Source organism: Scophthalmus maximus, chromosome 17 (assembly GCF_022379125.1).
Source record: "Scophthalmus maximus strain ysfricsl-2021 chromosome 17, ASM2237912v1, whole genome shotgun sequence".
Taxonomy (NCBI): Eukaryota; Metazoa; Chordata; class Actinopteri; order Pleuronectiformes; family Scophthalmidae; genus Scophthalmus; species Scophthalmus maximus.
This window is the reverse complement of record NC_061531.1, coordinates 2,584,067-2,610,840: the sequence shown is the minus strand read 5'-3', so window position 1 is coordinate 2,610,840 and position 26,774 is coordinate 2,584,067. Positions and strand designations below refer to the sequence as shown.

At 45.6% G+C, this 26,774-nt stretch overlaps 3 protein-coding genes across 5 annotated transcripts in view; all 3 read right to left on the bottom strand.

Moving 5' to 3' along the window:
• hoxb3a (homeobox B3a) overlaps positions 1-21,012 on the bottom strand; it is a 61,210-nt gene extending 40,198 nt beyond the window's left edge. For 2 of the 3 annotated variants that reach the window (XM_035616281.2, XM_047328204.1), the window contains exons 1-2: positions 16,522-16,652; positions 10,725-11,000 (exon numbers count right to left, since the gene is read on the bottom strand). The gene's annotated coding sequence lies outside the window, so the exon portion shown is untranslated. Of the gene's footprint in view, positions 1-10,724; positions 11,001-16,521; positions 16,653-20,851 lie in introns of those variants that run through there. The other variant, XM_035616282.2, reaches the window with a different exon arrangement.
• Positions 178-4,914, bottom strand: hoxb4a (homeobox B4a). The gene is made up of 2 exons (XM_035616296.2): positions 3,931-4,914; positions 178-2,350 (listed from the first exon to the last, which is right to left on the bottom strand). The coding sequence occupies exons 1-2, from the start codon at positions 4,397-4,399 to the stop codon at positions 2,043-2,045; spliced, it is 777 nt and encodes a 258-aa protein (XP_035472189.1). The 5' UTR covers positions 4,400-4,914; the 3' UTR covers positions 178-2,042.
• Positions 21,013-22,257: 1,245 nt separating the features above from the next.
• Positions 22,258-25,769, bottom strand: hoxb5a (homeobox B5a). The gene is made up of 2 exons (XM_035616290.2): positions 24,838-25,769; positions 22,258-23,556 (listed from the first exon to the last, which is right to left on the bottom strand). The coding sequence occupies exons 1-2, from the start codon at positions 25,562-25,564 to the stop codon at positions 23,312-23,314; spliced, it is 972 nt and encodes a 323-aa protein (XP_035472183.2). The 5' UTR covers positions 25,565-25,769; the 3' UTR covers positions 22,258-23,311.
• Positions 25,770-26,774: the final 1,005 nt, after the last annotated feature.

Here is a 26,774-nt window from a genome sequence, read left to right as displayed (position 1 = left end):
GCCTGCATGAGAGGAGACAGGATTGCTCCTTTTTCCAAACCTGCTGTCTAAAGCATTTCAATTACAATTACAATACATGTGAGGGGTGTTTGTCTGTCCCACACAAAATCTGGAACAGAAGACAGAAAAAAATAAAAATCATAATGTTGAGAAGAATTGAGAGAAGAGGACAGAAGATAACATTTTTTCAGACATTTATTTAAATTCCAATGGACTATTTACAAATAATAAGAAGGTAGACACTGAGTGGGCATAAGCAGAGAGAGGAGCCACTTACATGGGAGGTAACACGTGTTCAACAATACCGTTATTAGTTATCATACACATCATAATCATCAGTGAGGAAGAAACTGATCTTTGGAATGTAACAATATAAAATCAACTTTAAAAAATACACTTTACGGAATAAAGACAGTGACGAAGGGAGGAAGAGGAGGAGAGAAGAGGGGGAGGACAAGAGGTGTGCGCGCATTTAATGTGCGGAGAGAAAAAAAGATGAGACGACGAGCAAAAGGCATAGAAAAAGGAATCGACATCATTCGGACATGCAAGAAAAAGCTCCTCTCTTCTCTGAATGTCTCTGGTTGGAACCGTTTACTTAGAATTAAATATTTTTTGTTGCTTCACGTACAAGAAATGAATAGCGCTTTTTTGTGTTGCAGGTAGTAATAATAATACGTTTTATTATTATAATAAACTCGTCACACAATTTGAAAAATATAAAAAGCTCGAAAAGCCGTCACTTCATTTCGACGAGTCAGAGAAAATAAGGTTACAAAATAATAATATTAATAATAATATTATATATATATAAGTACAGCTGAGGTAATAGGTAGTACATTGTATAGTGCTGCGTTTCTGTGTGTGTTCTTAAGCTTGTTGTACCAGGATTTTGGTTTGAACATCGGTGTCCTTTGTTTCGGCAGCTTCATAAACCCCTGGCCGGTGGGTGGTGCGTGTGTCTCCCTGCACACGACGTGATCACAACGTGAACGATCAGACGGACTACATACAGAACACACGCTCGTCATTCTCTCAGCGACGACAGCATGGAGCGTTTCACAGCCAACACTGAATTCAAAAGCAACTGTGGTTCAAATGTTCAAAAGCAATGAGCTAGTTGGTCATGAAAAAAACCCAGGAATATCAACAGCCATTATTATAACAGCGGGTCATACCAGATATTATATTCGATACGGAAAGTGTGTGCGTGTGTGTGTGTGTGTGTGTGTGTGTGTGTGTGTGCGCGTGGCAGGGGTGCAAGAATACCTCTTTTGACGAAACGAGAGTTCCATTTATTATACGTTCATGTGTTTGAGTGGGATGGGTGGGTATGTGTGTGTCTGTAGGGGGGAGGGGGGGGGGGGGGCGTGGGGTAATGGGCAGAGCCGCGGTTCACCCCTTTTGCTTTGTACCCGCAGAGTAAACATGACAAATGGGGCCCGAGTTTGGCATGATTAAAGATGAAAACAAGGATCCATCTTCACCAAAAAAAAAAAAAAAATGTCCGGATGGGGAAAAAAAGAAGGACAGAAACCACACACACACGCACGCACGCACACACACACACACACACACACACACACACACACACACACACACACACTCGAGCACGTTATATTCAGCCTACCGTCGTATGCAGGATAGAGTGGGTATAAAAAGACATATATAAAAAGCAGGGAAAGAGAGGCAGAGGGGGAATGGCGGGGATGAAAGCAAAGAAGCGACCGCATCATTTCTTGCATTTCTGACAGTCTCCTTCTTCGCCCATCTCGTTCAATTTGTTCATTGCGTACATTTTTCTTTTTTTTTGTGTGAATGGGAAATCTCCCTCTCCACCCTCCATCATCATGTTATAGTGTGTACCATCAGCACAGGGCCATACAGGCTTGCAAAGACATCCATCCCTCTCTACCTCCACAGTAAAAGCGTTATTCCGGTCCAAAGTGCAGGTTCCGGGGGTTGCAAGCGGGGCTGCCGGTTCGGCGTTCAGTTTGGGAATCGGGAACACAACGTGAGACACATAGAGCAAAAGTGCCGGGCTATAGGGGTCCGGCGGAGCGGTTCTGAGAACCGCTTAGGGTCTGGGAGTTTGTGTTGCTGCTGCCGTTTGTCCCGGCGCGGACCTTGGTGTTGGGGAGCTTGTGATCCTTCTTCCATTTCATCCTCCGGTTCTGGAACCAGATCTTGATCTGCCGCTCTGACAGGCACAGTGTGTGCGCGATCTCCACCCTGCGCCTGCGCGTCAGGTACCGGTTGTAGTGGAACTCCTTCTCGAGCTCCAGGACCTGCTGGCGCGTGTAGGCCGTCCGCGACCGCTTCGGCTCACCCCCTGTGTAGTTTGCACTCACTGCGGGAGTGAAAACGTAAAGAAATTATCATCACTACATCAACCGCTGAAGAAAAAAACATATATAATCTCTGATAAATACATCATAATTCATAATAATTATCATTAGACTAGCTAAATATGCAGGCTGTGCTCTCTAGTGAGGCTTGTGTGGACGTAACACGCGAAAATACCGCAAACAGCACAAGAAACCCCAGGAAGGGGAAATGCCATCGTGCTTTGAACATGCAACGAATAGAAATAAAGGCATGATGGATCAATATATGACTGTAGCCTTTCAATGGTTGTTTTATCCTACGAACAGACCCGTTTTATTCACGTGCTCTGAGATGCAGCTGTTCCGGCTGAACGCCACGGTCTGTTTCCGAAGCGCTGCACTGAGCAGTTCTTGTCAAATGGTGTGAATCCTCCGAGCACAACCAGACTGACGCCGCAGTCCAAACGTGATCTCAGAGCAATTCGAAACCAGTGTCGCTTGTAAATGTTGAGGAGAAAAAAAAACACGGACACAGACCAACTGAAAAGGGTGTTTTCTGACACTTTTGCGCAAACGCGACAACGGGAGATTTTAACAACAGGGAGCAGCGACGACCCCGAGCGGTTTCTCTTTTTCATGTTGGTTTTTTACGCACAGGCGCCACGGACTGGAGAACAAGGATGGCAGCATTGTCCGTCTCGTATAAGCTGGTTGTTGGGAATAAAGATGGTGGAGGTGTGGGGGGCGTGGAGGGAGGGGGTGCAGCAGCCGCAGCAGCAGCAGCAGCAGCAGCAGATATACACACAAGGGCATTCGGCTATGATGATTCAACACATCCCCCGAAACAACAACGGGCCAGTTCAAACCAAGCCAGTGCGACAAAATGACCTGGCAGCTCCAGTGTTTTTACAGAGGGGAAAACAAAATGCATAAAATATTTTCTTACCAAGTAAACAGGTGGAGTGAACGCGTTACGGCGACTTTGCAAGAAGTGCCTTTTTTTGGCGTCGCGCGAAGCGGAGCTCCGATTATCCCAATACACAGAAGACACGCGAGTCTATTAGAACATTACACAGGAGCCTTAAGAGACTGGAGCTGCTCGATGTTACCTCGGTGTTTTACGGCCGGCTCCATGAACATGAATATTTCAGCTGCCATAAAACTTTCTCTCTCCCCTGGAACAGCGAGTGGGGAAGGGAAGGCTCGACAGAGTAAAGTACACCGTTTATACAACCCGGCCACTTAAAATCAAATTACCAAAGCATAAAATCTAACTTATGGGCTTGCTCCGAGTTGTCATAAGGCGAGGTATTAGAGCAGACGAGCCGGAGATCGGACTTCAAAAGGCACCTCAGCGCAGAGGTGTAATAAAAATTTATGGAGGGTGTAATTATATTGGCCCTGCAAACAGACGCTCGTAAATCTTGACCCAAGGGCTACTCTTCTACTTCTAACAGAAAACAGGGAGGGGAAGCCATAGATTCTGACGGTGGACACCTAGCTGACTGCACGGGCTGCGACCGCAGGCACAAAGGCGCAACGAGAGAGAGAGAGAGAGAGGGGGAGAGGGGGAGAGAGAAAGAAGTTTGCATGCAGCACTTACCGATGTTTACATGGACTTTCTTCATCCACGGGTAGACGACGGGGTCCTTCCGCGTGCTCGCGGGGGAAGAAGTGCTTTGGCTGTGGGGTGTTTGGCCGCAAGGCGGAGGTGGAGGCGGGCTGGGTGTCACGGAATCGCAGCGGTGTCTCGGCTCCGGGACGGGGGTGGTCGGCAGCGCGGTTGGGGGGAGGACATGACCCCGCGGGGACATCACCACCGAGGCGGGCTGCCCCGCGCGCTGGCACGGCGTGTAGGGCGGCTCGCCTCGGTGCTGCTGGCTCTGGGGGTTTGCGTGGTGCTGGTGGTGGTGGTAGAGGGCGTCCGGCTGGAAAGCGGCAGGCTCCTGCCGCTGAGAGCTGTAGTAGTCCGGAGAGTGGCTGGGCAGATAGTCGCTCTGTGAATATTCCTCGCACGGTGGGAACTTCGGGTCCACATAGTTGGAGTTGATCAAATAGGAGCTCATGGCCATTAATTTCAGTCTTTTTGTGGAATTGCACCTACTCGGAAAATATATAACTAAAATTTATATCTCATCCCTTTACTCTTCGGTTATTCCTGTTCCGTTGAACCCTCCTACTTTTCTGTCAAGTGAACAAAGTTACGAAGCCACGTGAGGGCGGTGGACCAATGGTGAGCCTCCAGGACAAACCCCGGATAAGGAAATGGGATTAAGCATGCACAGAGCCCCTGCACGCGCATTATCATATGGCCTCAGTTTGTTGGTATTCAGTCTTACAATAACTGCCCCCCCCCCCCCCCCTCCTTCCCCCCAACGCCTTCCTTTATATGCACTGCTCTCCTGTTACAGCCCGTTTCTGCGCCACATGTCGGCACGCACGCCGTCTCGAGCAGCCGGAAAATCACAACAACAACAACAACAACAAAAGCGCGTCCGATTTGCTAGAAAAGCGTCCCAACATTCTGCTCCGGTCGAGTCCGAGGCCGGGCACAGACTGAGAGTCCTACACTCCCCCGCTTCTGGCTGGACAAAAAAACAAAACAGAAAAAGAAAGCGCCGGAGGGGGGGGGGGGGGGGGGGGGGGGGGGGTATATATTGGGTGTGTAAGGACATGATTGCCGAAGTTCTTTTTTTCTCCTTCTCTCTGTTTCCCCCCTGCTCTTTTTAAATCGCTAATAACGGGGAGTGGGAGCGTGGCCTGACTCGGGCGCCACCCAGCAGGCAGCAGCTACTGTGTCAGAGATAAATCTGGCTTGTTTAGGATCGATAGAAAATTCATCAACTAATTCAGGTTACACGGCCTCCTAAATCACAAGCAGACCTGTGCATTAAGAATGAGAGTTTCCCTCTTCCTTTAAACCTGCGTGGCTCCAACAGGCGCCTCTACCACAGCGAACTCCTCTTACATAGTAATTCAGCCTCGGCCCTTTGCCTTGCATGCATAAATAGAGTTTATGCCCCCCTCCCACCACACACACACACACACACACACACACACACACACACACACACACCTCTGCGATCCGATATTAACAACACTATAGCATAGCAAGTCCACATGCACCAACCCGGCTGCGCGGCTGCTTTTTGCCCTTGAGCTGTGCATTACTGAACAGATACACCGCTCTTTGTTGTTGTCCTCCTGCGGAGAATTCATCTCTCCAGCCGCAATTCAAGTGCTAACACACTGGCATGTAAAACACACACACACACACACACACACACACACACACACACGCACACACACACGAATCCTGTTGTTTAAAGCCCCAGCGGCGTGAAGACGCATACTAGCAGCATTATAATATTCATAGTGGACGCCCAACATCTTCATCTAACGAGTTTTATGGTAAAGACCCTTTCAACTTTTAAATCTACGTCCAGCGGGATTAAGACAACACACACACACACACACACACACACACACACAGACACACACACACACACACACACACACACACACACACACACACACACACATTTATATATATATATATATATATATATATATATATATATATATATATATATATATATATATATATATATATATATATATATATATATGTATATACTGTACAGACAGAACAACAGAATAAATGTTTTCCCCATCAGGAGGCGGCTGCTGTGCACATTGTTTAGAGACTTATTACTATAGGACGAAGGACACACAGGCAAGATGATGGAGATATCCACATGTCCTTTGTTTCGGGAAAATTGAACGTCTTTGAATCAACCGCCTCCACCACCCCCACCCCCCAAAACCACAACCCCCTCGCCGTTTTCAGCAAGCCGACCGCATCATTTTTCAACAGGACTCCCAATAAAAGAAATAGAATTAGAAAGAAAAAAAACCAACAACCTCCGGTCCAAACCTGGAGCCTGGAGTTAGCTTTTAAAGTATGAGGTTGAACGAATGCGCCGTTGAGGAGAATCTGTAGAGCGATTAAAACATCAAAGATAGGTCCTGGAAAAGAATAAAACTGGGATATGTCTGTATTTACTATGTTCATAAGGGAAATACACTTTCACATAGGAGACGCATTTTCTTGATTATGATTTTCCGCTTTTACTGACCCACAACCGAATCCAAAAACAAAGCAACCCGGTAATAAGAGCTGCAGGCCTCCCTCTCCTCCCCGTGTCCGATCCATCGTTGCCGCCGGGTGTAAATCCACTATATACTCCCCTAGAAGCGAATTTGTGATTGCTTTAATGATTTGTACACAAATCCGGATCTACAGGGTAGATATAGAAGACAGTGGCTCTCCGGAGGCCCAAAGCCCACCCCGTCGCTTCATAAGCTCCCTGTCCTGGCCACACCAGAATCTTTCCATCTCTTTGTACCGTCTGTGTGGTGCTGGCGGCGGAACTGACACTCGAATACTTCCTTTGTGAGTCAAGGGCAACGAATAAAACAACATCCTCAGATATAATAAAAAAATATATCTAAAAGAAAAGAAACTTGTTCATGTAGAGGATGCACGTGGGCCCAAAGCTGCAACACAAGCGATTTCCTTATACAGGGATAGCGGAATGTAGTCATACTATTCACATAAAATGGCAGTGATTTAGCAATATCAAATATTATCTATAATGACGTAACGTCTGGGATTATTTTAAGTGGGAGCATCGGGCCTCTGTCTGGGTTTTTATTCAAAAACAAACCCTCGAACAGATTTTATCCGCACATAAGGTTGATTAAAAAATAAAGATAGCTAGAAAATAATGTAAAATAAGACAAAGCATGAACATGTGAAAGCGAAGACAAATGGCTTGGCACGCGCAAACACTGCCCTATCAGAAATAGTTCTGAATGATTGGACGGATGAATTGATGGAGCAATAACTAAATGAGTCCATGTCACTTCAGTTTGGTAAATGTACTGCACTTTTTAATTGCATTAAAAACTCCTACACTCTGTCATTTTTCATTTTTCTTTCTTTCTTTCTTTCCTTCTTTCTACAAACGTAATTTGGGGAAACTAGACACACGCGGTGCAATGCGGTTAAAAAGCAGACGCAACCGTTCTCTCTCTTATTGTGGTGTATCGAAGCCTCACACTTCTCGGTGTGATTGATAAAAAAAAAATATCTGAAGGACGGCGATGCTCGTGGTGCATTTTGAAGCTTCTCCCACGAATACATGTTTTCATATTTTCACGGTGTCACTCCCATCCGCTCGCACATTGATTTTGTGACACCGACGCTCCCTCCCTGCTGCAGGCAATATTGCTGTTCTACCGTTTCCTTCAAAAGTTGCCCATACATCACCGGAAGGGACCACAGAAGCAGAGGAGCACGGGAATCGCTGTCAACCCTGCAACCAATCCTACTTCTTCTCTGTTTAGATATGGCAAAGATTTTTATTATTTCATTTGTCGTATCTCTTTTTATGGTCTAATTAAAAAACAAAACAAAACGTAGTTTCTATTCTAGTCTGTTCTGTTCTATTCTATTTTGCACAGGTGTGGGCATACTTGTGTCACCTTGACCTCCCGCCCTGCCTCGGGGTCAGGTATCTCAGGTTTCTACCAGGGTGTGTGCAGTCTGACTGCGACACTTCCCTTCTCTCTGTCAAGTTTGTCAGTAGCAGCCATTCATTTGGCCCAGGGTCCCGAGTTTCCGGCTGCAGGTGGTGCAAAGCAAAGGTCCAGACACTCTCAGAGATATTTAGAAGATAAGGGGGAACAAAAAGAAGAAAAACGCACAAAGGCCTCCTTAAATACATATATATGTTCCAGAAGGAAAATATTCCGTAACAAACACTGACCTGAAAACTTGTGTATGAAATATGCAGATAAAAAAATAAAAAATCCTTGATTCTAGAGTTTAGTTGACTTTGAAATCATGCACCTGAACCTGTCAGAGCGTCCCTGTCTTCAAACCACCACACGCGTGAAGTGGCGTTGAAAAAAAAACAATAAAGGTAATTTATACAAAAAGAAAAGAAAAACAGATCCCCTCTCTGCTGTAACATCACGTGAAGACACGGAGGTAGAGACAGAACACTGGATGACATAATGTCGGCAGACAGTGAGTGGAAAAGGTCAACGGGTCTGGATTGAAACATGTGCCTTTTATTGCCAACACACACAAATGTTTTGTTTGTTGCGTGTTTGTTTGGGGGAGAGTGTGAAATAAAAAGCAATAAAATGCGCAGGGAAGCGGAAGAGAGCGGGGGTAAATAAATCACTTCACAATTTACGAGCTGTTGTTTTTGTTCTTTGTGTTTTTTCTCCAACTATCCGGTAGAATCCAAGGCACAGACTCACTTGTCTGCTGGCGAAAAGAAGAAAAGTCTCCTGCTCACTGCTTCCACCGCAAACTGGATTAAACCACTGGACTCGTGTTAACAGCGTTAAGGTGAGAGCTCGCTTGTCTGCAGCGGGAAATAATATAACGCATGAAATAACATCCTAGTACGTGTAGTTGGTGTTTTCATACATCCGTTTTAAACGTGGCCCAAAACATTCGATTTACAGGACAGATCATTTTCGTGTTGTCCCAACAGCGGGCCTGAGCTGGTATAAAGGCGCAGTCAGAAAATGAAAATGAACATATTGAAGGGTTAAACGGCCTCATTATGTGCAGCGACCGGACTTGTCAGTGCTCTGAAATATTACCGAGGTGAAAAAAAGCAACAGGGACAATGGCGGAGAAGAGAAATGCATTTTTGGCTCCTTTTGTGCGGTTTGATAAATAAATCGAGGTCCTGTCCCCTCGTTATTGTCATGCATAATACCGGACAGAGATGAAAATGAAGTGCCGCGGAGGCCTGGTCCCTCCGTGTGGCGACTATTAATCTGAAGTTGTTGTGTTGTTGTTTTCTTTGTAGATTTTTTCCTGGTTGAGCCTTTGTATGGCAGTTGGAAGCTCGGCCATGCGTATAAAACCAAATGGATTTTTAGAATGCAGCAGGCGGACATGTCAGCCGGCGGCTGCTACAAGAAGCAGATAAATCAAATACCTAAATTTAAAAGAAAGTTTTAAAAAATAAAAAAACTTTAAAAAGACAATTGCGTGAGGTGCCAAGACAATATACATCTAAACAACGGTGTCCTATAATAATCAGCCAAGCCTCCTCTCTGCTGTTCACATTCAAATCTAAAAAAAGTCTGTACTGAACCTATTAGAATCATGAAGATCAGTCTATTTTTCTACACTGCGAGCTAAAGGTCTCCGTTACAGTATACATATAATACTATTTATCCATTATTATTATCAGTAATAATAATATTATTATTATTAATTATTATTAGTAGTAGTAGTAGTAATAGTAGGAGTAGTAGTAGTAGTAGTATTTGTATTCGTATTATTTGCCCTTTTAATCATTTTCCAGAATTATTCTTTTGATTATTTTGCAGAATTATTCTTTTGACTTTTTTCGAGAATGATTCTCTTAAAGGGAATCCCCCTCGCAAATTTCCTCGTTGTGGGACGAATAAAGGATTATCTTATCTTATTTTATATATATATGTTTAATAATTTACAACTTTTTTAAACTAATGTTTCCTATTTTTGCAAGTTTCGATATACAGCAGGACGTCATGTTTGTTGCTGGAGGAGCAGTGAGGGTGGACCGGAACAAACGCTCCCCGCGGAACGGGAACATTTTATTCCACAGCAGGTTCATAATCAAAGGAGCAGCAAAATCAGCAGAGGGAAAATAAACACAGAAGGCTTATATATATATATATATATACTCGCTATTCCAATTATATTCTCACGACAGACACAGGAAATCCGCTGCAACATTTTAAGAAAAAAATCTGCTGTTCCGAATGACAGAAATAAATTCTGGAGAGAGTTAAGCTGGAGAAAGTTGTCCATGGTGACCTTTAACCTTCTGCTGGCCACGACCTGGCCTTCACCATTAACAAGTATCTATCTATCTTACTATCTATCTATCTATATCTATGTAGGGGAAACGGGTTTCTTGGGTATATCAAAATTATAACCACCATGTCTTTAGTGCACCCTGAAGTTACCCGGAAGTCACCCTTATGACTCAATTAAGCTCTCCAATTAAGCGGCACGATGTGAAGGACGCGCTTTCAAATATTCACACACGCGTCAACGCCTATGATCGACTAAAAAGCATATGAATTGATATGAAGTCATAACAGGCTAAGAGGGGGAAGAGGAGGAGGGGGTTCTGCGGCAGTTCCGGCAACACGTGGTCTTCCCCTCCCTCCCACCATGGGCAAAGCACCTGCCACACACCGTATGAGCGAGACAGCGGGCACACACACACACACACACACACAAATATGCTAATGAGGAATGTACTTCGTCTACAGGGCGATGTCTATGTCTTTGTGCGGGATACTCACTCCTCTGTAGCGGGCGGAGCCGCCTCTCCTCTCCGGCAGCGTCACCACTCTCTCTTCCTTCGTTGTTCTTCTTGCTGTCATTTTGACTTGTTTTTCTTTTTCGTGCTCTTCTTTCTTTGTTGCGTCTCCAAAAATCAGCGGCTGCATTTTTTTTCTCTCTCTCTCTCTCTCTCTTTCTCTCTTTCTAAAAAAAAGAAGCCCGCCCGTCCCCCCTCCCTCTCTCTCTTCTGCAGACGCCACAGGTTATGTTGACCTCTTCAGGATTCCTCGTGGTATCTTAGAAAAGAAAGAAAAGAAAAAAAAAAGTCGTTGTCATTTCCGCGGACACTCCCGCTCACATGCACGGACGCAAGCACGCACACGCGCAGCGACACACACCCTCCGGTGAGGCGTGAGGACGACCGTATCCGAACAGGGTCGCTCACAACCCCGCGTTAAAAGAAACGCAGCGAAGCAGCAAAAGGTAGAACCACTTCGGCGCCGATAATCCAGAGAAAACTCGTCACCGCAAACGTCGCCGCACCGGACGGCTCCCCGTGTGCAAATACCCGACCGGACAGTCGGTAACATTACAGGGGAGAGACCACGCTCCCCCGGTGGCCGTCCGCCGTGTTATCCCGGTGCCGGGCTACATCGAGCGGTTTGGGGCTGAGGGAGTCGAAGCAGGACTGCCGTGGAGACTGTGGGCTCTTTAAGGCGTTAAGTGTTGCGTGTGAGCGTGTCTGTGTGTGTCTGTGTGTGCATGGACTCAAGTTTTCAAATTAATCTGCCAGTTTGGCACACTCTTTGTTTAACGGGCGAGGCGTGTCACCCCGCGTCCCCGGTACACATTTCAATATTGGTGCGACGCGCTGACCTCCCGTTTACCCCGAGCTCAGCCAAGCCCTTTCCCTCACCCCCTCCCCTTTCCACACCCTTTCTTCATCTCATTTCCACCCCTCTACCTCTTTCTGTCATTCTGTTCCTCACCCCTCTCCCCCCTCTTTCTCTCTCTCTCTCGTTCTCTCTCTCTCTCTCTCGCTCCGTCATACTAAATTGAGTTGGAGTCATTACTTTGAAGAAAAATGGTCAGAAGATATGGAGGAGGGAGGGGGATGGAGGCGAGGGTGGTCTTTCTCTTTCTCGATCTCTCTCTCTCTTTCACAGATTATTCTCCTCTACCAGGATCATTTCTCCTTTTCCCTTTTGTCGCACAGCACAGATATAAATGACACCGTCGCGCGTGCTGGTACGTGAACGCCGCACGGCGCAGCCGCAGACTCAGCGTGTTGTGTCCGAGATGAGACACGGAACTACATCACGCGGATTTATATCGATGCTATTGGACACTGCAAAAACCTGCGAATACTTTTTTTCTTTATTAACTGCAGCCACATGTCCACACACACCATCCCCATTGCACTGTGCTATTACGTTCTTTATATTTCTATACATTGTATACATTTTACACAGAACAGATGCGAATTGTTGTATTTGCAATTATTATTCATCATCACATATCACATCACATATTGTATTTTACGTCGGTTTAATTTTATATTATCTGAATAATACCATGTGTGGCATTTATGTATAAGTAGCTCTCATCGTGACGTTTTAGGAGGGCCGTGCACGCCTAAGTGCTAGTCATTATTTAAAACTCACGAGGCCAACAGCCTGCCGTGACAGTTGCGAGCGACGAGCTGAAGTGAATTAATTCGGTGAACTCGGGATGAACCCGGAATAAAGACTCTCATTACCCTTCGGGGATGTAAATGGGGGCAAACCGGGCATAGCGGAGCTAGGGCAACACATCTGCGCCAATAAACAGAATATGTTTTTATCTATTATCGTTCAATAATAATAATAATAATAATAAATAATAATAAGTATAATTCATTCCCCGTCCTGAACGCCCCGTCCTCCAATAATATGCGTTTAAAACCGGATTGTTTGTAGCACCATAAAAGGTGAAAGTCTGATGCAGCAGGCCCGCAGATTCCATAAGTTCACTTACATTAGCCTACATTTGACTAAATAAACACTCTATAATACCTTTTCTTCAGATTTAGTCCATTGTTTGTTTTTCCACATCTGGCAAAATGTATTCCCCGATGCACGGCGCTGAGCGTGTTGCCAATTAGGTTATTTTCAATAGCAAACAGTAACAACAACAACGAAAACGACGAAGCCGGAGCATTAACGTCCAGGTAAATATTGTTTTGAGTATTTAAAATATTTTTAAGTAAAGGATGATTAATAAGACAGAAACAAAAGAAGAAAAAAGGAAATGGTTTAAGGCTCATTGCTCTTAGCCAGAAAAGTAAACATAGCCAATCATTAATCTTGCAGCGTGAATCAGAAAGGGGGATTAATAATTTGGGGGATGGTGGAGGAGATAAGAGGTGCTCTCTGACAGCTCGCTACCGATAAGGCCGAGGAGAGGAAGAGCGCTGCTCGGGGAAGCCGGTGTACACATACAACTCGCCTCTGGTTATGCACACACGACGCTGACATCATTTTTCTTTGATTTCTTTCGTTTTGTCTTTTGTTTTGTCTTTTGTTTCTTTATTTTAAAATATGTATTATCAGTAGCTCCTGCTCGATGTGGACATTGTTGCATTTAAACATGCAGCTACAGTGTGTTTTTACTGGACATCAGCACAGGATGTGCCATTATATCTAACAAGTTACTGTGATATTCATATTACTCCATAGATGAACATTGAGCAATATGTTAATTTTATTTTATTTAATGTTGTAATGTTTTATTTTATTCTAAACTTATTTAGACCAAGCCTATTTATCATGTGGTCAAAAGAACATTTTATTGGCTAAGAATAATAATTATTATTATTTTTATATATTTTTCATTGGGCCTGTAGACAGCTACTCTTTACCCTCCCTTCCTTGCTCATGGCCAAAATATCACAGAGGGAAAAAGTAATGTTACACGGAGCAAATGTTCGCTGGTGTGAACGAAATGTGCAGCCAAACACCTGCACTCCCCGCACCCACCCACCCACCCACCTCCATGTCACCAGATACTTTCTCGGCCACCACCACCTTCAACCCCCTCCATTTTTTCTGCCTTTCTTTCCTATTCACCTCTCTCTCTCTCTCTCTCTCTCTCTCTCTCTCTCTCTCTCTCTCTCTCTCTCTCTCTGTAGGACAGGAGGGGTTTTGCTTTTGTCACGAGACACAGGAAGGGAAGGTCAGGTCTTCAACCTCTCCTTCGCCTCCTGCTATCATTTCTCTCATCTGCCCCCCCCCACACACACACACACACCAACCTCTACTCCTCTCACTCCCTTCCTCCCTCCCTCCTTCCCTCCTTTTGCCTTTGACATACAGCAATTGGCCCGGAGTCGAGTGAGTAAGGGCGGAACTCACGCACGACGGTGAACTTTTGACCCTTCAACTCTGTTAACCCTGTGCTGCAGGCTGGCTGCCATAGCTTGGACATCCAGCCCGGCTGTTCTCCCGATAACAACCCCGGATTCACCCTGCTCCCCCCCCCCCGCCCCCCCGCCTCTGGCCTCGGGCAGGGAGGCCGGAGCGGAATAAGAAAGACAGCAGAAGTGACAGTATCTACATTAGGCCACTTACTTACTGGCTTTTAGCTTCCGCACGAGCCTGTTGCTACTTAGCTGCTGCTTAAACTCAGCAGCGAGGAGGAAATAAATAATGACATAAAGATAGCAGCAAAAGAGGCAGAAATTAATCAGCGGCGCCTCATTAAAATGACACATATCTGCGCGGGGCGCGCGCATATAGACAGATTCGTGCGTCTCCGCAGCCTCTCCACGCTCACCATCCCTCAACCGCAACAGACGGCAACACTTCTGACAGTTGTGTATTTTATCAGCCGACGCGAGACGGGCGGTTGTTACACGTTATCGTCGGCAAGGATTCGAACGGGACGCGGACGCGTGCAGGGAGGGCGGGCGGCGGGCAGCACAAGCGGGGCTGGCGAGGCATCTCGGGTTGCCCTGGCGCCGTCCTCCTGGTCTGAAGCGGGCTCTGGTGGCGGCGCGAGAGAGCTGCATTCTCAGGGAAAAATAACAAAAGCCCCCCTCCCCCCCCAGGCTGGACCACGGAGAAACCCCGGGCCAGGGAATCACATCTAAAGGAGAGGCAGACATTATAATATTTTGCGAGAGGAAAAACCTCAAAAAACAGAAGAAAAAAAAACCTGAAAAACAATAAAGCAGCTTTTCGTTAAGTTTTTGCCGCGAGTACACAATATTCTGTTTTTTACACCTTCAATTACAGACGCAACAGAGGCAGAGACGACACCTATTATTATTATTATTAGTAGTAGTCGTTTTGTTGTTGTTATATTATTATAATAGTATTGTTCATAATTATTATGTATATATACAATTGTTTTGTAGCGGTAGGTTAGCAGTTTCTTTCATGACATAAGAGAAAACTAATCATTTTTTTTAAGTCCAGCAGCAGTAGTGTATACATTGCGTTACCCCAGCATATGCGGAACACTGTACGGCAATAACCTGTAAGAACAAACATTATACCCACTCATCCCCTGAGTAAAATGAAATATTATCAAGGTCATCAACTTCCCATAACCCAAAGCCAAGGCAAACCAAACCCATGTTGGTCTAACCCGCGGACTTCATTCACCGTGTCACAAAGTGCAACTGATAAGGACTGCAAACACTTGTCCGAAGAAATGACCACGTCAATAATGCCTTCAACAAACACACACACACACACACACACACACACACACACACACACATATATATATATATAATAATAATAATAATAAATTTAATTTACATATATATATATATATATATATATTATATACATATGTTTGTGTGTGTGTGTATGTGTGTGTATGTGCATGTGTGTGTGTGTGTAAGTGTGTGTGTCTATATAATGCACCGCTTTGTGTTTATTCAGTCTGATGCAAATCATGGAAGTTATATATATATATATATATATAATGTATTTATGTATTCGTATTGTTGGCAGACTTGGCCGCACTCTGTGTTTATCTAGACAGCCTGTTGAAAATCATGGAAGTTTTCGTTTTGTCTATAAACGTCCCTCCCTTCTTCTGCGCCGGATGTGGGAAGCACCGACAGGTAAATAAACAAACCAGACAACCGTTCGTCCCTTTCCCCCTCCATGTTGTTGGTGGAGTCAACAGTCCACCTCTCACCTCTCCCGCGCCGGCCTGGCTCGCTCGAGCCTGTCTGCTGACCTCGCGGTGACTTTCTGCTCGTGCATTATTCATGAGGCGTGGCCGCGCAGCTCACCCCCGATCAGTATGCAGGAGACAGCAACGCTCTGCGAATGCCGATTTAAACGTGAAGAGTTGCCGCGAAGAGGGTAATCGTTCAGAACTAGGAAACTGAGAGAAAAGATAGTGTGTGTGTGTGTGTGTGTGTGTGTGTGTGTGTGTGTGTGTGTGTGTGTGTGTGTGTGTGTGGTTGCAGGGGACCAGGTTGTATTTTCTCCTTTTTAGAAATACAGTAGGAATCACAATAGCTTATATTTGCAGCTCCAATCCGCAGAATGTGTTTTTGTGTGAATAAAAACAGGCAGACAGTAAGCCAAACTCAGACAAATGCCCTAAAATGATCAAACTGTGGCAAACAAGCCCCGAAAGTGTTACACCTCAGTGGTTTGTGTGTAACACACACCCAGGACCTCCCTCTCTCTCTCAGCTGCCTCATGCGCTGCCAACAAACCCTCCAAACACAACAAAACACACCCCACTGATCCCTCACACTCAGACAAACACACACCTTTGTAATGAAAAAGAGAGGGACCAGTTACTCACCCCACTCATCATCGCCAACGCAGAGACTGTGAAGCTCAACTCAGCGCCTTGTGACAGCCCGGACAGGTTCAAAGGAGCAGCGAGTCCGTACACATAATACACTCGGTATAGACATAATGCGGAGGAAAAGCGGCTCTGCAGGCTGGAGCTGCCCTGTGTACATAAAGGGGAAACAGATGACAATGACGTGCGCGCACGCACACACACACACACACACACACGCGCGCGCGCGCGCAGCAAACACAAAATAGGCCATAGAGAATCCAGCTCTGCTGCTGCTGCGCCTTCCCATGTCATAGCCCCACTCACACACACTGTATCCCCACATGAAAAGGAACACTGCATTTGTGTTACCCGTGTGTGTGTGTGTGTGTGTGAGAGAGAGAGGGGAGAGGGGAGAGGGGGTATCATCATTAAATGGAGGAAGTTGATGACAAAATGAAATGGGGAATTGTCTCGCCTTCCTGGTTACTGAACTGAAACTTCCTCAAGGACCCCCCCCCCCACACACACACACACACACACACACGCACACACGCACAAACACACACGTACACACGTGTCTATATATGGTTAGGTATGAAACCATCATACAGTGAAATACAATTTTTTGTCATGCTGGCTGCATAAAGCATCTACAAAAAGCATTGAGCGGCTTCATCATGCAATATGAATATGAATATGAATATGATTATTATTGTTCTTATTATTATTATGCTTATTATTATTATATTTTGTTTTAGAATGGAATATAAACAGCTCAGGCCTCCACCACAGACAAAATGTAGGAACATAATTATAAAATTATAATAATAAAGACACAAAAAAGAGATACGGTTGGTAAATTATATCGTGGGGAACTAAACGTACTGTATTCTTTACATGAAAATAATATGTCACTGCCTTTACATTGTAATTGAAAAAAATGTAATGTAAAAATAAAAGGCTTGGTGGCATCTGCTGAAATGATATGATTTTTTTTTTCCATTATTGACCAGAGCACATTTAGCAGAAGAAGGTCCCCCTTCTTCCTGTTTTCCCTCCTCCTCTGGTGTCCGAATAATTTATGGTGTCCAGAACATGGCTCCCAGTTAACATTCTTGTGAACTCAGTGAAAAATCATTGCGATGGCGGAGGGCAGCGCCTGGAATCCCCACACTGAAAACACATCGGAGCAGGCAGCAGCGCTGCACGTGTAACGTGAACATTACAAATGAGAGTTCGAGAGCAGAGAGGGACATCCGGAAGGCAAATCCTCTCTTATTAGCAGTGCGCTCGTGACTCACTATGCATACATACATGCCTACATACATACATACATACATACATGCAAACATACATACATACATACATACATGCCTACATACATACATACATACATACATGCAAACATATATACATACATATGCTTATAGAGAGACGCTACTGTACGGAAAGGTTTTGTTTAGCTTCAAAGAGTGACACACTGGGGGAAAAAAATAATTTGAGATGAACAAAATGAAATGAAAAATAAATTGCGCTTATTTAGAAATATGGGACAGGCACAGTTTAATTACATCAAATAACACATATATAATCAAATAAACATCCCAGGCTATACAACATGAAAGAAAATGAGAACTGATGCCTTCATAAATAGTCCCAAATTTTTACAGGGTAAGAAAAAACGAAAACTTAACGTCCGCACTTCTATTTCCGAAGCTCTCCAACGCATCTCGTGGCCTTCCTCTGACATTGGTGGCTAAAAACATACTAAGCCTGTATTATATGATAACTTCTTATACAAAAATTTTTTTTCCAACATAATAACAGATTCCAATAAAGATGTTTCATATGAATAACAGTGGACATTCTGTGGCAAGCTGCCAGTTACCCATCTCTCCAGACTTTGTGCGGTACTCATTTGTTGTAACGTAACCTTCTTTGATCGACACTTGGATAACCGGTGATTGGCTCGGAGTGGATCACGCCGCATTCATGATTCAACAATTAAAAATAAAAATTGAAGGTCCATGCGGTAGCTTTAGCCTGTACACCGTAGGCGAGGCGTCACCACATGTAACGATTTATGCATGATGGATCTAAGCAATAAGGAGCGAGCGCGCGCGGAGGAGAGGCCGGCGCCGCGTGACTGCACGGTGGCCCGGCCGCCTGACAGCGTCAGTCCCGCCACAGACATCAGAGGGAGACCGAGAGGAGAACTAATACAGATTTACAGGGTCAGTGGAAACAGTGAGACACTGTAGCCTGTACTGTCAGCACCTCCGCCGTCCTCTCCCGTTTCACTCACAACACACACACACACACACACACACACACGCACTATCTCTATTATTATCCCACAATATTTCACAACTCCCCATCAACTCATTGATTTCCTCGGCGGCGTTTGGTGTGAACGACCAATCATGGTTTCGGCTGTGAACTTTGCTGTCCTGACGCGGTTGTACAAGAAAATATTTGCTTTTGTGCAGAATTCAAACGCGGATGTATTGATTTCAGCAGATACATTAGCTGACACGTGTTGCTTAAGATTTTCCTCACTACCACAGCATCGAATGTGTGTGTGTACAGCGTGTGATTTCAAACGGACACGTTTTATTAGGGATGTTATTGGTGGTAGAGTTTTATTAGTATTAAGTTTCACTGGCGTTTTGGGGCAACTTGCTCCAAATGTTGCCTCAAGTCGTTTAAAAATGTTTTTTTTTGTGTCACCTGGGCAGCATTACATTTGAATACTTTTACATTATTTGTTTTAAAATGTTCATATTTGTGTGTTGGCTGATGTGAGCCGCAGGCTGTTCGACGGAGGGACCGCAGCGCCACTGAAGGTCTCTGGTGTGCTGAGGATTTCACTGTCACACAGGATGTTTCTGAGCCACGTGGTTTCATTTCCGATTTACAGTGATTGATGTTGTATTAAACCGAGAATTGGTTATAGCATTGTGTGGCTAATTCTATAGTGTTCGTGTGTCACCAGTGGATGTGTGTCAGTAGCTCCAACAGTATGACGCGCTGTATTGATTATTCTTGTCTTCATTAAAGTCAGTGGCACTTGATGTAACACGTACTGTGTTTTTTTTTTGGGTTACAGTGGAAGTTTGGAGCCTTGTGGAGGTTTGGTTTCATTTAAAGGATTTTATCTGCCACAAAGCCGCTTGAGCTGAGCACAAATACAGGCGCGAGTCAATCAGGTCAAATCCCCGACATAAAATAACTCGCAAGGACTCTGCTGCTGGGCCTTGGGAATGTTTTTTTGCGCGACGCTTTTTCACTCACACCCATCCTGCCTGGAAAATACAAGGGCGAGGGATGGACAATGATTTTCTTGTGACCAAGGACGCATATCACTGAAGGCCCTCTGTGTGTGTGTGTGTGTGTGTGTGTGTGTGTGTGTGTGTGTGTGTGTGTGTGTGTGTGTGTGTGCGTGCGTGTGTGTGTCTCCATTTTCTTCTTGTTTAGTGTTATAATTGAAACCATTTTACCGTAAAATGAAAATAAAAAAATATGAAAAGATATGAAACGTTTCCGTCTGAAACAGAAAAAAGGAGATGTAATTAAAGCCAACAGGGAGACAGAGGCATTTACTCCACAACTTGGTTACTCTGATCCAGAGAGGAAGATAAACATATGAGTCAGATCAGTTTCACGCCTTTCAAAAAAAAAAGTGTGAAATTTCCAGCACTACAACACAATCCACAACAACATTTAACAAGGAAGAACCTCGTGGTAGAACCATGTATTATTCTTTACACAAAGTTCAGTCCGTTTACACACACACGCGCGCGCGCGCGCATACGCACACATACACACACACACACACACACACCTGCAGTACGCTTTTTGTGTTTACTGCGAGCCACTTCTCCACACTGAGAACCTCGTACAGTATAAGCCTCCTGGATGCCTGCGCGCCATCATTACGCACACAGTAAAACACACAAACACACACAAACACACACACACACACACACACACACACACACACACACACTCACACACACACACACACACACACACACACACACACACACACACTGTATTGGGGTTGGGGTGGGGGGGTTACACAAACTCAAAGCATTTTACTCCATCTGTGACGCCAACACCGTCTCGCGCGGCCCGGCCCGGCCACAACAACGACTCTCAAATATCATAAACACACTGGAGCTATGAGGCATTCCGCCCGCGCGTTAATACAGCAGCACTACACAGTGAGGGAGTGACATGATGGTAATTACACAGCCCTCTCGCTCCCCTTTCCACCCCCTCAACACCCACCCCCCGCCTCTACTTATCCCCCACTTACAGGCAGCCTTCAAACACTACTTACTGTGCGTCCATGGCCCTTTTCCCTGTAACGGATTTTCCCAGCGTCCAGAGCGGCACAAACCGGAGCTTGCCGGGTTCTGCTTGTGAGGACCAGCGGCCGGTAGTAGTGTCCTGCTCTCTCTCAAACGCACACTCCGTCCCTCTCCCGCTCCGTCTCTACTTTACTGACCCCCTTAGGATCCCCGCGAAGCCGTTAAACCGTCACTTGCTTTCTAGAATGTGAAATATATAGTACATTGTCAACTCCCCAAAACCATAAAACTAACTTTATGGACCCCACGTGACCAGGGCAGAGCCAGTGAGAGGTATCAGTCTGAGGGCCAGGCCCGATCTTTACGGTCCAACTTAAGAGATAAAAACCCTCATCCGTTTGACATGTAAATGTCAAAGCTGCCCTTCTTTTTTTATAGTTTGGCCCAAAGCAGAAGGGGATAGCTTTGGAAAAAAAAAATCCCAGCACACATACACACACAGAGGAGGGGGGAAACAGAGGCTGTGTCCAGATGAGGCTCAGAGCAGGACCTTGGCCCCCCATACCCACTATCAGCTCAGAGACAGGGCCGTGTAAGAACAGGGACCCGGCAGCAGCGTTATCCGGTGAGTTTAAAAGTTCAGTTGGTTGTTTACAGTTGGAAACCGGGAGACGGTAACCTGATTTGTCCGGGTGTCGCGGCCGTTAGGGCGGAAGGGCAAGGCCGTTTAGAGAAAAGTGACCAATTTGTCCACTCCGGGTTGTTTGTTGTCTTGTCAGTCTTGATGAGCAGAGATTTGGAAGAAAAAAATGCCGTCTTCATGTGTGTGTGTGTGTGTGTGTGTGTTTGTGCCAGATTATTTCGTGATTGATGATGTTGGGCGCTGTGATGCTGCCTTGAAAATACTGTTGTCGCCTTGAAAATGTGGCGTTCAGGGTTCAAGTGAGGGCTGGAAGTTGTGTTTTTTTTTTAGGATAGGCTGCTTGTTGTGTTCATATGATTGTTTTCCCCATCTTCAATAATTACGTAGAACTGGAAAATGACAGTTGCTGGTTAAACTAACTTTAACAGAAAAAAACAACAACGAGAAAAACAGAAATCATTATTCGTTAGGAGGTGCGGTGCGTGGATGTGGATTTTTTGCAAGAATTAGATTCAGACCCATTGGCGCAGACGCACTATTACGCTCGCACCCTTTTCCTTGTTTTTATCAGACAGATAGACATTTGGAGACTCTGAGTTCAGAGTTTGGCAGTTCACAGCTGATGCCTTTAGCCGACACCACCAGACACAGAAATATGATTCACAGTTCATTTATAACGGTTACTGGCACAAAACTCTCATTTGTCTTACCCGGTTCTCGGCCAAAGACGCAGGCTTTCCATCTCCAGCTGAGCCCATTTGTAAGCAATTCGGTACACGAGCAACGGTCAACTTCTGATGACGAATATGAGGAACTTTATTTTCTTTCTTCAATTTCTTCCTTTTTTTTTATCCCGTAGTTATTGTCTGTTTTACTCCAAGTTACAAACAAATACAAAAAAAAGCTCACTGGCAGAAAGCGTACAGGCCTTACAGGACGGCGGCCATTTCCCTCACGCACGCGCACTCTCTCTCTCTCACAAACACACGCACTCGCGAGTACAAATAATGAAGTGGGTACACTTACAAAAAAGAGTCAATATCTATATACATCCTTTCTGGAACATGAATCCAATAATTACAACAATAATATCAATAATATACGGGTACACTTTTCTTTTTTGAATAATACACAACGAGACGTAGGCAGGGATGACCCTCGCACCTTCCCCTGCTCCTTCAATCAAAACTAGAGCAGATCTGGATGAAAAAGTCACCGACGGAGTGGGTGGAAAGGGAGAGGCCGATAGATTTCATTGTTACTGGGCACGAACATGCTAACTTTTATAGAAAGCACTTCGTCAATTACAAACACCTCACTCGACACACACACGACGACATTTAGACCTTGACCAACAGGTAGGTAGTAAGGTTGTAAGGTAGGACGCATGTCAGGTAGCATATTCATCCGTGACTCCTCTCCTCCATTTTTTTTTTTTACACAACGAGAACATATGCAGGAACACTACGTTTTTTTGGTTGTTCTTCTTCTTCCTTTTTTTAAAAGAGCAAGTACCACAGTTTTTTTTTACATTGCCCTAAAACACCAAAGACCAACATGCCTAACAAATAAAAAGTGCTGCACTGTTGTACAGTACTCGGTTGATATTAGGAAGTGTTTTTTGTTTTTTTTATCTCGATGTGGAATCTGTTTGGGGCACAAGTTTCTTCATCACGTCTTCTCCTCCCTGCTCCACAGTCCACTGGCTTCCCCTGGGTGTTTCCTGTGTGCGTCTTTATTGTCGTTGGTACAGATTCGGTAAAGCCTGTGCGTCATGGCTGTAACTTTTCCAAAGAGATGGGACGGATGGATTTCTTTCTCTTTTTTTTTCTTTATATTTTTTAGTCTAGGGTTGGAAGGCGCTGACGGTGGAGAGGTTCATGGTTTTCAGTTTGTTGTCCTTCTTCCACTTCATCCTGCGGTTCTGGAACCAGATCTTGATCTGCCGCTCCGTGAGGCACAGCGTGTGAGCGATCTCGATCCGCCGCCGCCGCGTCAGGTACCGGTTGAAGTGGAACTCCTTCTCCAGCTCGAGCGTCTGGTAACGGGTGTACGCCGTCCGCGCCCGTTTCCCGTCAGGGCCCGTCATATCTGGATTTGGGGGTTTGGAGCGGACAAAGTCAAAGGGGGTAAACGTGACACACATGAGGAGGTTTGGGGGGGGGGGGGGGGGGGGGGGGGGGGGTGAACAATACCATGGACAAATCGGTTCACGCTACAATTCACCCGAGTGCAACAGAAGTCGCAAATTACGTTATACAATACGGCCGGATCAACATTTATACATTACAAAAGACGCTTTTCACCACACATTTCACCGAGTCGGATTTGAATCAACGACAGTCTTTCTTTACTTTTTTTATTCCAGCCATTCCCCCTCCACGGCGTGTTTTTTTTTAAAAAAAAACGCTTTTGTTTGTCACATTTCTGTTTTCTTTTCTAACCACCCCGTCGCCAACACTGCCCTCTCTGTATCCCCACCTTTCACTCTGTCCAGCTCCCCTTCAGAATTTTATTGCCCCGTCCTCTGCCTCACCTCACTAATAAAGTTCCCACACGTAAAAACGCTTCACTTGTCAAAGGAGCAACAGCTCCCAGAGCCTTCCTGGCCTCTCTTTCTTCTTTTCTAACCCCCTCCCACCACCAACACCACCCGGCTCTGTCTGCGCTCCTCAGCCTGTTGGGCTGTGCTGCTCGACTCGCCTCCCCCCTGACAGATTTATGACGTTTTTGTGGAATTTTCTAAAATAAAAAAAAAGAGGGAGAAAAGGTTGAAGGGCAACCATCCTGGCTTCTACAGCAGGGAACTGTAGAACGAATTACTCACTGATGCTATGAGAAAACACGATGCGTTCAGATGTTTAACCAGAGGCCGGCCAGCTCCCCTGATTACTTACTTTCTGCGTTCCAAGTAAATTATGAAAATAAAATAAAACACCTCACGCTGCATCTGCATCTGCATCGAGGGAATAAACTAAACTGACATTTTGGGATTTCCCGTGAGATCCAAACACCTCGCTCAATTCTCTGTAACAGCCATAAGAAAATATGAAATTGACGCAGGGCTTTGTAGGGTGAAGACAAAAACGAGCACCGTGGCTAATTGTGTGTCTTTCAGCCATTCTGTAGCAGCCGCTTTACTCAAATCATATCTAAGCAGTAACACGTCTGCTGAGTCTTCAGAGGGAGCCGGCACAAAGAGCACCATGGCTCCCTATGTAGCTTCCTCGAGAACTGAACTGTCACCAACCTCGAATGTGCCCAAACATTAAGCTACACTGCAATCTATTGAGCAGCTATCGTGCATACCATAGGCCTGGAACAGTTTATGATGCTGAGCAGGCGAAGTGTAAACACTGGAGCAACATGTACCATGGTTAATGTGCAGCTTTCTCATCCAGGGGAATATCTGTGGCGTGTGCGCTTCGCTTCCCGTCGTGCAGTCAGCGGCTGGTCCCACCGCGCCGCCCTCCTGCTTCTGCACGGGGTGCGGGTGTCCGGTCCTGGAGAGCGGGTGGCTACCGTGGTCTGCGTCCCGGGTGTGGTGCAACTCGTCGGGGTCTAGCGACGCGTCGTCCAGCTCCGTAAAGCGCTGCGCCGTGCCTCCGCCGCCGCCGCAGCCGCCTCCTCCTCCACCACCACCGGAGGAGTTCGAGGACAGGTTTGGAGAGCTGAGATTGCCGCTTCCTGGTTGCTCCGAACGGGGAGACGAGCTCTGGGCGCTCAGCTCAGTGTCTCCAATGACGGGTGACAGGAGGGAGTCTGCCGCGGAGGCAAGGGAGCAGCTGGACGGCTGTCTGAAACGCCTCTCCGGGGTCGGGGATCCGAAGCCTCGGGAGTCACCGACGATTGAGCCGCCCCCGAAATGTTCTACGGTGCCGGCGGTGCCGCTGCTACCCCCTCCCCGGTTGGTGACGGTTAGGTCCATGCCATTGTAGCTGTAGCCGTAAGAGCCCGTCGCATGGTGCATGGTGGCGGAGGAAGATTCCCTGTACGTCCCGCCGTTCATTGCGCCGCTGCTGGCTCCATAATTTAGCAGTTGATAGTCGGGGACATTTGGGTAGCGCCCCGAGAACGAGTTTACAAAGTAAGAGCTCATTTAGGTTGTTTTAGAGAGTTGCAGGCTAACTGTTAAGTACTACGGGCGCTTGATTTGTTAGATTTCTCTCGGTCGTTATAACGCGCGTACTTTCAACGATTTATGATGTATTAGTGAATTATGGCGTTGCACTGTACTTCGTTTTTAGCTATGTATGCGCCGTCCAAATATGGGGGTGGGGTGGTGTATGTGTGTGTATGTGTGTTGGATGGAGGGTGTGTGTGTGTGTGTGTGTGTGATGGGGGAGGTGAGGGGTGAGGTGAGGGAGGAGAGAGGGAAACAGAGAGAAGGAGGAGGTGCAGTCACGTGCTTTTGTTGACCAGTCGTAAATTCTCGCCGATGACTTTGGAGAGGTAATTCATGCTCTGAGGTTTCTAATGATGAAGGGGTGGGCGGGGGTAGCGCTATCTCTCTCTCTCTCTCTCTCTCTCTCTCTCTCTGCTGGAGGTGCCGGGGGTGAGCTCAGAGCGCCACCTACTGCGAACATAATTTATTGCACCAATTAAAAAGACAGAAAGCAAGAAAGTACAGAGTCAAGAAAAAAAAGAGTCCGAACTGTTCTCTCCCTCCCGCTGCACGTGTCGCATCTCGCGGGCCCGTTCAAACACCTTTGCTCAAGCTGTGGACGAGGAGCCGTAGTAAATAATATAATCAGGTAATAGTGGAATATTCAACTTGGTAAAAATGCTAGATACTGATGCTGATGTCTTCCGCAACAGCAACAACCACAACAACGACGACTTTAACAACAGTAATATCAACATGCAAATTATATGTCAGACGTCACGACTGTGAGCAAACACATTATTGTGTCAGTCTGTGGCCCCATAACCGCTTTGAAAATATACTGTGATGCATTCAGGGCCGCTTGAAGCCTCCCTCACACATTGTTTTTAAAAGAAAATGACCCACATTTAATTTATCTACCTTGCACCCATCAAAAGTATCCGTGAAGTGATTTTTATTTAGCCATCGTTATTGTTTTACAGTTGTTACAGTCTTACAGTCCGGCCCGCTGCGGGCCTACATGCAAAATGCTCCTCCACCATCGATATCATAGTGTATTAGGATATATTTTATGAAACTTGGATGTACTCAAACAAATTGTTACAATGACCAAAACCTAATGACTTTGTCCAAACCAAACAAAAGTCATTGTCACCTACAATTGTTCTTCTTACTTTCTGTCTGGCTGTCTCTTTTATTCTTT